Source organism: Somniosus microcephalus, chromosome 12 (genome assembly GCF_052327205.1).
Source record: "Somniosus microcephalus isolate GS21.2 chromosome 12, FLI_Smic_1.0, whole genome shotgun sequence".
In the NCBI taxonomy this organism is placed as follows: domain Eukaryota; kingdom Metazoa; phylum Chordata; class Chondrichthyes; order Squaliformes; family Somniosidae; genus Somniosus; species Somniosus microcephalus.
Window position 1 is genome coordinate 98,791,270 of NC_140998.1, and position 12,637 is coordinate 98,803,906.

Here is a 12,637-nt window from a genome sequence, read left to right on the forward strand (position 1 = left end):
TCATGGGCCAGCGAGTTCCACACAGTCACCACTCTCTGTGTAAAGAAATTCCTCCTAAATTCTTTATTTCATCTATTAATGGCTATTTTATATTTAGGCCCCATTGTTCTGGGCTCACCCACAAATGGGAACAGTTTCTCCACATCTGCCCTGTCAAACCTCTTCATAATTTTAAAGGCCTCTGTCAGTTTTCCTCTTAGCCAGCCGGTTCAATCTTTCCTGATAGTTGCATCCTTTCAATTCTGGTAACATCCTTGTAAACTTGTTCTAAGCTTTCTTCAGAGCTTCAATGGAGATCTTGGCAATTAAAATATATAAACACGTTAAAAGCCACTTTGTCTCACTGCCACAACCTATAGATACAGGAAACTTCCGATTAACCGGCCCCTAAATAAGCGGAACGCTCTATCTACCGGCAAAATTCAGGAGTCGGTTCAGGTAACTTTTTTTACTTTTAGTTACTTTTTTTAATTGATTTGTTGCTGTGCAAGGGTGTAGCTGAAGCTGTAGGGTTTGTTGCTTTATACGGAGCGCTGAGCTCCGTATCTTTTACTATAGCGTTCGGTTATCCGGAATTGTTGATGAACCGGCAACACGTCGGTCCCGTCCGTGCCAGATACCAGAAAGTTTCCTGTACATCATCTGTGGAAGGCGATTTCTAACCACACATAAAGGAAGTACAGTAGTTCCTTCCCATGCCTTCTTGTAATAACCAAAATTTGACGTGACTGCCAGTTTCCCAGATGAAGATACTAGGGAATCTCCCATGACCTTGCTCACATATTTGGAGGAAGTTATATGTCCTTTCACCGTTTTAGGTTGAACAAAGTTAACAGTGCCTCCTTTGGAGTATAAATAAGAATAATAGACATTATTTTTCTTTAAAGGTTGCAGTGCCACCTATGGAGTAAGCATGAATAACAGACATCACTGTTTTCAATGTACTGGGGCCTTACAGCATCACCAGTCAAGAATTTGAATATATTATAGATCAACAGAATTGTGACTGAAACTCCCTATTTGCATAGCAATGGGTATAACCTATAAATCCGGAGAGGCCATTTTAAAACTGTATTTGGTCCTGGTGAGACCACATCTAGAGTACTGCATACAGTTTTAGTCTTGCTATTTCAAAATGGATATACAGTTATTGGAGGTTACTGCATATAGTTTTGGTCTCGCTATTTCAAACTGGATATATAGTTATTGGAGGGGGTACAAAGAAGGGCTACACAGTTGATCCCGGAACTTGAGGGAATAAAGTACGAGGAAGTATAGGCATCACTACCAATGGCTTCTCTTCCCACCCTCACACCATCACCTTTGGGCGTCCCGTGTTTCCCTTGCCTATATGCTGCTCCTTGGCAACATCACCTGTAGACATGGGGTCAGCTTCAATGTTCCCTGTGTTCGGCACTATGTTCTGCATGACCTGTTTCTTTCAGTGCGCGATCCCTTTAAATTTCTGCGCATGCGCGGTATTTCCAATGTAAAAGCTTGCGTGGGACCTTGTAGATTACTACTTGGCCGCGCACGCGCGCAGCTTAGAAAGAACACTAGATAGCTTCCACATGTACACTAATGATACCCAGCTCTATCTCTCCACCACCTCTCTCGTCCCCTGCACTGCCTCTGTGCTATTGGTCTGCTTGTCTGACAAGCAGTTCTGAATGAGCCATAACTTCCTCCAGCTAAACATTGAGAAGACTGAGAGGGCGATTTTCCCCAGATACTTTAGGCGCTAAAGAGCCTCCGAGGTGGCCAAGATGGGGTTCTTAAGCTGAAATGCTGGTTTAGCCCACGTTTTGCGCAAGACGCCATCTTGGTGAAGGAGTTGAAGCTTGCGCTATGAAAGGCTGCCCGGAGGATTGTTAAGGGGCTGATTTCCACTTAAATTGCTTGCTTGGGCTCATGGAGGAGGCTGCACAGCCTTTTGGTGGATAGCGCTTGACCTAACACCCTCTCCTAAAAGCGACCAGCTGATTGAGAGTAAAAAAGTCGTTGTTGAGGATTTTGAGCGCTACTTAAAGGTACATCACCTTTTACTGTTCACTTGCTGCTGGAGGTTTGAAGAGGACTTTTGAAACACATCGGGAGACTTTCTGGGACACTTGGTCAAAACTTCACCACCATGCAATCAATATTTGGAGTGCTTGGTCATCGGCTTCTTGCTAGGGGTCCCCCTTGGTCTGCAGGAGGAATGGGAGGAGGACATGAGGCCAGGCAGAGCAGCACCAGCTGCTACAGGAGAGAGGGACAGGAGGGTGAGATGGACTCCTTTCCCACTGTGGGTACAAGACATCCCTCCTCCTCTGGACCTCCTCCACCGGGACCTCTAGTGCCGCGTCTGAGAACCTGTGCGCCCTCTCATTTGGTCCCTGAGCCATCCTGAAACCTGCTGCTGTGTGTCAGCCAGCACATTCCACACCTTCAGTGGAAGTGGGTGTGAGGAGCCCACATATACTGCTCCACCAAAATAGCTTCTAATCAGTGCTTGAGTGCTAAACCTGCAGGTGTCTGTTTTAACATCTCCAGGCAAGTTCAAATTATGGTAATCTGCAATAACAATCAAAATTGCATGCTAAAACCAGACTTTCAAACAGGTGAGTTTTATTAGCACATCACCCATTTGGTGCCTGTTTTCACCCTTTCACCAAAATAACTCCCTGAAGGTATTGACTTCAGCCCCATCACAAACTCCTTATCCTCACCACCAACTTCACCCCCTCCCCAGCCAATGTCTCAAGCTAAAATAAACTGTTTGTAACCTTGGTGTCCTATTCAACCCTGAACTGAGCTTCTGACCCATATATTCACCATCACAAAGATCAGCTACTTCCACCTCCGTAATATCACCTGCCTCTGATCCTACCTCGCTCCATACTTGTGTCGCCTCCAGACCCATTAGCTCCAAAGGTCTTCTGATCAGCGCCTCATCCTTCACCCTCCATAAATTCAATTCATCCAAAACTCTGCTGCCTGGATCCTATCCTGAACCAAGGCCTGTTTGCCCATCACCCTATCTTCACTGATCTACACTGACTCCCAATTCCTTAATGCCTCAGATTTAAAATTCTCATCCTTGTGTTCGAGTCCCTCCATGACCTCACCTCTCCCTATCTCTGTAATCTCTTTCTGCTATAAGCCCACCTAAACTTTGTTCCTCTGACTTCAATCTCTTGTTCATCTCCCTCCTTTTTACTCCACCATCGGTAACCGTGCCTTTGGCTGTCTATGGCCTACTCTCTGGTATTCATTTGCTCCTCCTTTTAAGACCCTGGTTATAACTCACATCTTTGACCAAGGTTTTGATTACCTCTGTTAATCTCTCCTTCAGCTCGCCATTTATTTCATTTCTTGTGCCTCTGTGAAGTCCCTTGAGACATCTTTCTATGTTAAAGGTACTATATAAATGCAAGTAATGTTATTTCAGATTTGTTGATCACATTTCAATATTTATATTGTGGTTACTTGGTTAAACAAACCATTTAGCTTGGTATCTCCGGATTCATGTTAGGTTGTCTAGAATAATAAAATTATCCAAATGCTTTTTATGTGTTTTGTAGAAGAAAGATAACAACAAATGTTTGTCTCCTGATATAATATCTAAATGATAAATAACTGTTGGATAATGAATAATACGAGTAAAGCAAAATTTGTTGAAGTTGGTCACAAAATCCTTCCTGAAGAAATTTTAACGGTCCTATTTGTTTTCAAATAAAACAGCTAAAAAAACAGACCAAGAACTGAAGGATAATGAGATGGATCTGTTCACCAAATACTACATTGAATGGAGAGGAGGCAGGAAAAAGAACAATCTATCTTACAGCAGCATCCCAAGATTCTATTATAGGGTAGGCACCTTCTGTTTTCAACTCACAAACAAATAATCACACTGTTTCTTCCACTGTATAAAAGCTATAGAATTGCAATCTAATTCCTAAAATGTCTGATAATCTTAAAAAATAACTTAAATTTAATTCATGCTTTTGCATGAAATTTAACTTTTAATGTTCTACTGTAATTAAAGTACCTTTTATTTTGACTGTTTATTTTTTTTAAATTTCCCCCATAAAACTTTAATTCCGCCCCCCCCTCCCCCCTTTGTTTCCCAAAGGTGTGATTCTGTTGAGGGTAAAGTCCCAAGGGTGCCAGCAGGCTCCCCCGCCCATGCCCTATACAACTGGTCATTCTTGATGTCTGACCTGGACAGTGAGTGTTGACAGGCTACCTGACCCTGGAGGATATCACAGTTGAGTCTGTTCCTGTCCTCACCCAATGCTACACCTGTATGTTTTCCAGCAGGAGTCACTGCACAACAGTCAGGAGAAGGAATCCTGGCAGACTTGTTTACTTCTTCCCCTAACCTGGAGACACAAACAATTACTGCGTCCCACTGAGATGAACTAACTCTTCACAGACTGGGGATCAAACCTCAGATCTTCTTGATCTTCATGGCTCAGTAGTACATTGATGCATTTGCAGATGGAGTCTTTTAGGGAGACCTTGGTTTCTAAAATGGCGTCTCCAATCTCCTCTTCATTGTGAATTTGAAGTGGTTAAATATAATATTGTTAGAAGAAATTGGCTTTATATAAATATGGCTGGCATACGCTATAGAAAAGATTTAACATTGTTCAACTTCATTTTGAATCTAGATTCTCTCCAGTTTATACAGCAAAGCTTAAACTTAAAACTGATTCATATAGGTGAATTAGGACACTAGTGTGAAGTAAAAGTCAACACTCTAACATTTTCTCTGTTGCTTTAAATGCACAGTGAGCTCAGAAGTAGATTTTGGGATTCCCAGGCTGCTTAAACTTCAGCAACTCTGAAGTGACCATCTCCAGCAAAATTTTGCTTTAGAATGCATCAGATTTGGTAATTTAGTTAGTATTTGCTCTGCATTTGGAATTTTATATGCTTGTTTCTCTGTAGAGTAAAAAATCATAATTAAATGATGTGTAGTTGCAACCTGGGTATATTTTATATTTTCTTATATATTTTTAAACGAACAAAATTGCTAAACTTTCTTCCAATGCTATATTAGCTTCCAGCAGAAGATGAAATTTTATTACAGAAATTAAGAGAAGAATCCAGGGCGGTGTTTCTTCAAAGGAAGAGTAGAGAATTGTTGGATAATGAAGAACTACAGGTATGAAAAACCCATATTTTTATGTAGCAAGGCTATCATTGAAAATGATCAAAAATCTTATCTCAGTTTGGTGTTGCAGTATCATGGTATGCTAATGCACATTGCCACAGAATGAAAAACAGAGAGGTTTGTGCCCACAATATGTGATAAATATCTGATATCTTCTGTTCCATTTGCATACTTAGTAGTGATTATGTATTTTACCAGCAAGAAAGGAGGGCAAATGGGTGGAAGCCAGTAACAGGGTGCAGTTGCTTTACTTGCTGTGCATTGGGTGAGCAATGTCACCTGAGGGTGTGTCTGAAAAATGGAATGCAAATTAGATTGCAATTAAATGCACATAAAAGTTTTGATAGCTGTATTAATAAATCTAGATTTCTATTTTTTAAAGGTGGGGTTAGTACCTAGCATAAAAGGGTTTTAAATATCACCTTGCACTTTCTTCCTGAGAACTTAAATTTCAGCAGTTATGCCTGTAGATGGATGGGGATTTGGGAGAAAAGAGAAACCTTTGTATATGTTTCTATTACAAACCATGGATATGCTTGTAGCTGCATCCTGTTGCTCAGTCAGGATGGGAGATAAAATAAATTTTGAAAGAAAAATAGAGTCATTATAAAAGTAGAGATTTTTCTGATGCTACAACATTGGTAATATACTATTAGAACCCCCCGTGGCAGCTGTGGCTCAGTGGGTAGCACACTCGCCTCTGAGTCAAGTTCAAGTCCCACCCCACGGACTTGAGCACATAAAGCTAGGCTGACACTACAGTGCAGTGCTGAGGGAGTGCTGCACTGTCGGAGGTGCCGTCTTTTGGATGAGACATTAAACCGAGGCCCCGTCTGCGCTCTCAGATGTAAAAGATCCCATGGCACTATTTCGAAGAAGAGCAGGGGAGTTATTCCCAGTGTCCTGGCCAATATTTATCCCTCAACCAACATCACCAAAACAGATTATCAGGTCATTATCACATTTTATCATTATGTAGGAGCTTGCTGTGTGCAAATTGGCTGCCACGTTTCCCACATTACAACAGTGACTCCACTTCAAAAAAGTACTTCATTGGCTGTAAAAGTGCTTTGAGACGTCTGGTGGTCATGAAAGGCGCGATATAAATGCAAGTCTTTCTTTTAAGAAAAACACAAACCTGCCATTTTTGACACTAATAATGAGATGAAATCTTAGTATTCATAACACCCTTGAGCTTACAAAAAGCAATGTCAAAAAATGTTTTGTTTATTTAATATATATTTACCAAAAAAAAAAGCAGAGTAACACACTGAACAACTCCACCTCTGCTATCGCATTTCGAGACACGGGCAAACTGTAATTGAAAGTTAATCCAATTTACAGCCAGCCAATTAGCGTATAGGGAGCAGAACAAATAAGAACCAGGAATGCCATCCTCCGTCCACACCATCCCTCCCCTCCAGATTCATCAACCAACTCAAACATGAGCTTATGAGGTGCAAGTTTGAATTACTTTTCATTTTAATTTGCTGTTGCGTCTGTGATTACTGTATCGGGGCTGGAATCATTGTCTACTTTGCTGTGCTTTTTTTCCCCCCAATTTTTTTCCCCACAGATACCAGGAGTTACTCTTTGAGCCACAGAACACAGGTAGGGGCCAAAGCAATTTGGACCAGATACTGCAAGGTCACAGCAGTCAGGGTGAATTGCTGAAGCATTTGATTTGTGAGTCATAGTTTGGACACAACAGATGTAAGAGAATCTATAATTTAGATTGCTGACACTAATTAAATCAGACATGCAAAATATTTTATGGTTGCAGTAGTTTGTGGCGGTACTGTTGCATGTCAAAATTACTTTAGCAATAGTTTTGAAATTGGCAAGTCAACAAATGTGCCTTAAACTCTCAGCCTTATGTTCTGGGTGCTTTGAGTCTTGAGTAGTTAAGGTGGGTGTGTGGATGTGTATGCGTAATATTCCTTTTTGATTTTGTTTTATAGAATTTGTGGTTTCTGCTAGACAAACATCAAACCCCTCCTTTGATAGGAGAGGAAGCAATGATAAATTATGAAAATTTTCTGGAGGTCAAAGAAAAAGCAGGGCAGAAATGCAAGTAAGTGCCATTTGTAAGCATCTTTTAAGGTGAGATTAAAGAGAAACTCCAGGTACTATTAATACCATTTTCTTGCACTGGACTTAACAGTCTGAATGTATGTAATGAATTGTACAATGAAAACTATTCTGGTGTGCATTTTTTAAAATCAAACAATATAGATCTGTTCTCAAACTTGTCTTGGCTTAAACTGAATCAAGAAGATACTTGAGTTGACTATGTAAAATTGGCTAAACAGTGGACCTGAAATTGCGGTTGGAGGCTTCCCTGGTGCCTCCGTATCTTAGGACTCTTGCACTCCTAGGCCTGCAGGCATACCCCTGAGTAAAGGCCCACGTATCCCAGGAGTGCATGCGGTTCGCAAACATCCCTGGGATCACGTGGGCCAGTCCAACCAATCAAAAAGGGGGATTCCCATTATGCTTATGGGGATTCCATTTACATACAGAATCCCCATAAGCATAATGGGAATAACATAAAAAACACACTTTCACACAACTTAAATAAAAATAAATCACCACATGTTTAAAATTAGTTAAAATACAATTTAATTAAACATTTAAAACACGAAAAAAAAAATTTGAAAAATAAATTATAACATTTTTAAAGGGGCATTAAATCGTACTGGAGTTTCTCTGCATCCTCCTCACAGCACATTTTTGAATGTTTAAATGATTTTTAAAAATTTATTTTAATATTTATTTAAACCATTACGCTGGTAAAAGAAGGCCCTGCAACTGCTTTTACCAGTTTCGTGGGCATTCGCTGGGCAAATAGCCCAACTCTCTGCCAGCGAATGTCCATTTCCTGCGCATGATCTGTCAAGCTGAAACTTGACAGCTCGCAAGTTCTGGGTTTTCACGCAGGCACAACGCATGTGGACACCCGGAACTTGCGGGGCACTTACAGCGTACGTGATCATAGGCCCTGGAAAATCCGGGCCAGTAACTACATCTGTACAACAGAAAGCCCTCAAAACAGTGGTATCTTGCTTAATGTATTCAGTAGTTCAAAATTTCCAATGTGATTTGTCTGGGGAATTATGTGATTTCATCATGTTACTAAAATGCAAGATCTTATTTTGTTCCCTTCACCAACCTGAAAATAGCAATAATGTTTTTGCTCCATTTGCCATTGTAATGAATATACTTGTGCTGAATGGGATTGCTCAAGTAATTCCCCAAACTGCCTACCGGCACTGTGATGTCAGGCTAAAAATAACAATCTCTGCGCCAGGTTACAGCAGTAAGCAAGGGAAGGTAGAAACACTCAAGTCTATTCCTTGTTTTTTCTGGCAATCATGTATTTCACTAAAAACAATACTTTAAATGTTGATTTTGTGGTGTTCCTTTTTAATGCTACTTTAATGAGCATTTTTAAATGATCTTTCTGCTATAGCTAATTGCATTTTAATGTTATCCAAAAGGCAGTTCTTTGCAGCTAAGATCTTTGCGAAACTCTTGCACAATGACCCTTATGGAAGGATCTCCATAATGCAGTTCTTCAACTATGTCATGCGGAAAGGTAGTAGAGTCTTGTAATGCAAACTATTAGATAAATTTGTAATTTTTTTAATAGAACCTTCGTTTATTTATAACCCGTGCATACTAAATCTATTTACATTTTAGTTTGGCTACATCAGACAAGGATTGGTCTCAGTTTGTATGATGTAGCAGGTCAAGGATATCTTCGTGAATCTGTGAGTATCCTATCTTATGTTCAGATCTGACAGGTTTTTTTTTACACTTCAATCTCATTTCATGCTATGTGCTGCATTCTATGGTATGTTAATGCCACACAAATTACACCAACAGGATTTGGAGAATTACATTTTGGAGTTGATTCCCACTTTACCACAGCTTGATGGCTTAGAAAAGTCCTTCTATTCATTCTATGTGTGCACTGCTGTTAGAAAATTTTTCTTCTTCCTTGACCCACTCCGAACAGGCAAGTTGTTATTTCCTCACTAACATTATCAGTAGCATTTAATACTCTTTTAGCTATCAAAACATTTTGTTCTTTTAGGCAGTCCATTGCAGTCTGTTCGCTTTAGACAGCAGCCCTCTCCTTGGCCACTGGCAGTACCACTCTATGATTAGCTGAGAAGAAAGTGTGTCTTGTTAGTTTTCTTCCTCCTGGTGCTGAGATGTGTGGCTCTGTGCTGTTACAGCAATGCACTATCCAGTGAAATCTGGCACAATATGGTGAAGCCTACCTGTTAAGAGCAAATGGGTTCACATCATACTTGAAACTGGGATTCAAGTGCAGAAGCTTTTGGTTGGAAGTTCAGAACTATCCTGCTGAACTACCTAAAGTAACATTCTGTTAAGTTCTATCCAGTATGTTTTGTGCATAAATGAGTTGTTACCTGAAGTTTTGAAAAGTGTGTTGATTACCCAAATGTATAATTTGTTTTGAAAATAACTACTTTGTGTTGTTCATGAGGTTATTATTTGATATTGGGAAATGGAGCTTCATGTAAGTTAAGAAAAAAACTACATTTTAAAGTAGTGCAAATCAGCAATTTATTTTTATTTTTAAGCAATTGGTAAAGTGACCTCACATTTGTGGATAATGGACAAATTATTTATTTTTAAGAGAAATAAACAAATCTTAAAATTTAGTCTCAATCCTATTAGTTACTTGCAGAAATTATTACTCTGTAGTAATAGCTCTTCTGTTAAGGTAGTAGGCTGAAATTTGCGGTTGGAGATGTACCTCTGGAGTACGCCTCTGACCCGAAAAAAAAATACGAAGGCATATGCCAGTGTAAAGGCCCACGGATCCCAGGGACGCCGGCTGTTCGGAAGCGTCCCTGGGATCACATGGGCCAGGCCAACCAATTAGAAAGGGGGATTCCTCATAAGTTTATGGGGATTCCATTTCCATTCAAGGAGAAACTTGACAGATTGCAAGTTCCGGATTTTCGCACATGCGGAAACCCGGAACTTGCAGGGCCATTCTGAGGGCTTATGACGGTGTGCACTGCCGTCATCGGCCCCGCAAAATCCGGGCCAATATTTTCCAAAACTGTATTGTCGCAATATTCAGAATATAAATCTATTCTTATCGTTTTTTATAAATGCGTTTTTTAGGTGCAAGACTGGAACACTTTTGGCACACAGTGCCAAGATTGAGTACTCTTAAGGTCAGGTATAGTGATCATCAAACACAGAAAAGTTCCAATAATGCAATACAGCCTCTGTTTTAAAGGAGCATTCTTACAGCACCAGGATGATTTCTACTTCCTTCACCAGTCATCCTTTTTGACATTGCCAATTTATGTTGAATTATGGGCAGTGGTTCCACACCCACTGGAAACTGGGTTGAGACTACCCAAACTTATTTCAAATAGGATCATCTGAGCCATCGGAGGATAAAATCAACCTAAACTCAAGTTGCAAAGATGAGATGACTGCTAATTCATGCCCTTCATCTTTACAGTACAGGACAGTACTTTACTGTATGTGTGCTGACACGATTGTTCAAAATAACCTTTGTTCTCATTTTTAATACTCTTCTAGGCAAGATAAAAATCCAAGATATTTTGGCCTGCAGCTTCTTGGATGATTTGTTAGAGGTAATTGGCCATCTGAGAGTGTTTGAATTTTAAATGTGACTTATTTATATCAATTAAGTGTGTCTGTAACTATTTTTGCCTGTGTTTTTGTATATTTATAGCTCAGAGATGAGGAACTGTCTAAGGAAAGTCAAGAGTCAAACTGGTTTTCTGCTCCTTCTGCACTGAGAGTATATGGTATGTGTTGGATGCATGCATGGCTTTTATAGCTTGTGGTGCATATCTGTTATAGCACATGCTTTTCTATTCTGATTATTTTGTTTATCTCTTAGGTCAATATTTAAATCTAGATAAAGATCACAATGGAATGCTCAGCAAAGAAGAACTATCACGTTATGGTACTGGAACCCTTACAGGCGTCTTTTTGGATAGGGTCTTTCAGGAGTGCCTGACATATGATGGAGAAATGGTAACTCCCTACAAATAATTCACCTGCTACAATCTCTAATAAAGTTGAGAAAAGTTGATGTTAATTTTCCCCCTCTCACCAAAACTGAATTTTCTGGTTCCATCCATTTCAAAATATTATTTTTGAAAGAGTTTTTATTGTAGTAAACAATGTCTGAATGATTTCTCACTGCTACATAGAATACTAGCTGGAGTACCCGGCGTTGCCGAGGGAAATGAAGAAACCTCTACCATGTTTATAAAACTGTTGGGATTGAAGAACTCTTCCTAAGCACCCAGGAGGTGGTTCTTTAACTTTGTTTTTTGTTAATGGAGAGGGAAGGAGGGAGAGGGAAGGAGGGAGAGGGAGAGGGAGAGGGGAGAGGGAGAGGGAAGGAGAGAGAGGGAGAGGGAAGGAGGGAGAGGGAAGGAGAGAGAGAGGGAGAGGGAAGGAGAGAGAGAGAGAGGGGGAAGGAGAGAGAGAGAGAGAGAGGGGGAAGGGGAGCGAGAGAGAGGGGGAAGGGGAGCGAGAGAGAGGGAGAAGGGGAGCGAGAGAGAGGGGGAAGGGGAGCGAGAGAGAGGGGGAAGGGGAGCGAGAGAGAGGGGGAAGGGGAGCGAGAGAGAGGGGGAAGGGGAGCGAGAGAGAGGGGGAAGGGGAGCGAGAGAGAGGGGGAAGGGGAGCGAGAGAGAGAGGGGGAAGGGGAGCGAGAGAGAGGGGGGAAGGGGAGCGAGAGAGAGGGGGAAGGGGAGCGAGAGAGAGGGGGAAGGGGAGCGAGAGAGAGGGGGAAGGGGAGCGAGAGAGGGGGGAAGGGGAGCGAGAGAGAGGGAGAGGGGAGAGAGAGGGGGAAGGGGAGAGAGAGGGGGGAAGGAGAGAGAGGGGGAGAGAGAGAGGGGGGGAAGGAGAGAGAGGGGGGGAAGGAGAGAGAGGGGGGGGGAAGGAGAGAGGGGGGGGAAGGAGAGAGAGGGGGGGGAAGGAGAGAGAGGGGGGGGAAGGAGAGAGAGAGGGGGGAGAGGGGGGGGAAGGAGAGAGAGGGGGGAAGGAGAGAGAGGGGGGGAAGGAGAGAGAGAGAGGGGGGAAGGAGAGAGAGGGGGGAAGGAGAGAGAGGGGGGGGAAGGAGAGAGAGAGGGGGGGAAAGAGAGAGAGGGGGGGAAGGAGAGAGAGAGGGGGGAAGGAGAGAGAGAGGGGGGAAGGAGAGAGAGAGGGGGGGGAAGGAGAGAGAGAGAGGGGGGAAGGAGGAGAGAGAGAGAGGGGGGAAGGAGAGAGAGAGAGAGGGGGGAAGGAGAGAGAGAGAGTGGGGGGAAGGAGAGAGAGAGAGAGAGGGGGGAAGGAGAGAGAGAGAGGGGGAAGAGAGAGAGGGGGGGAAGGAGAGAGAGAGAGAGAGGGGGGGAAGGAGAGAGAGAGGGGGGAGAGAGAGAGGGGGGGAAGGAGAGA

General features: G+C 42.1%; 1 protein-coding gene across 1 annotated transcript; it reads left to right on the forward strand.

The window, feature by feature from the left end:
* The first annotated feature begins 348 nt into the window (after positions 1–348).
* ppp2r3c (protein phosphatase 2, regulatory subunit B'', gamma) lies at positions 349–11,479 on the forward strand. The gene is made up of 10 exons (XM_086003328.1): positions 349–438; positions 3,727–3,854; positions 5,051–5,155; positions 7,126–7,238; positions 8,665–8,762; positions 8,867–8,937; positions 9,053–9,185; positions 10,763–10,818; positions 10,920–10,995; positions 11,091–11,479. The coding sequence occupies exons 2-10, from the start codon at positions 3,762–3,764 to the stop codon at positions 11,243–11,245; spliced, it is 900 nt and encodes a 299-aa protein (XP_085859454.1). The 5' UTR covers positions 349–438; positions 3,727–3,761; the 3' UTR covers positions 11,246–11,479.
* Positions 11,480–12,637: the final 1,158 nt, after the last annotated feature.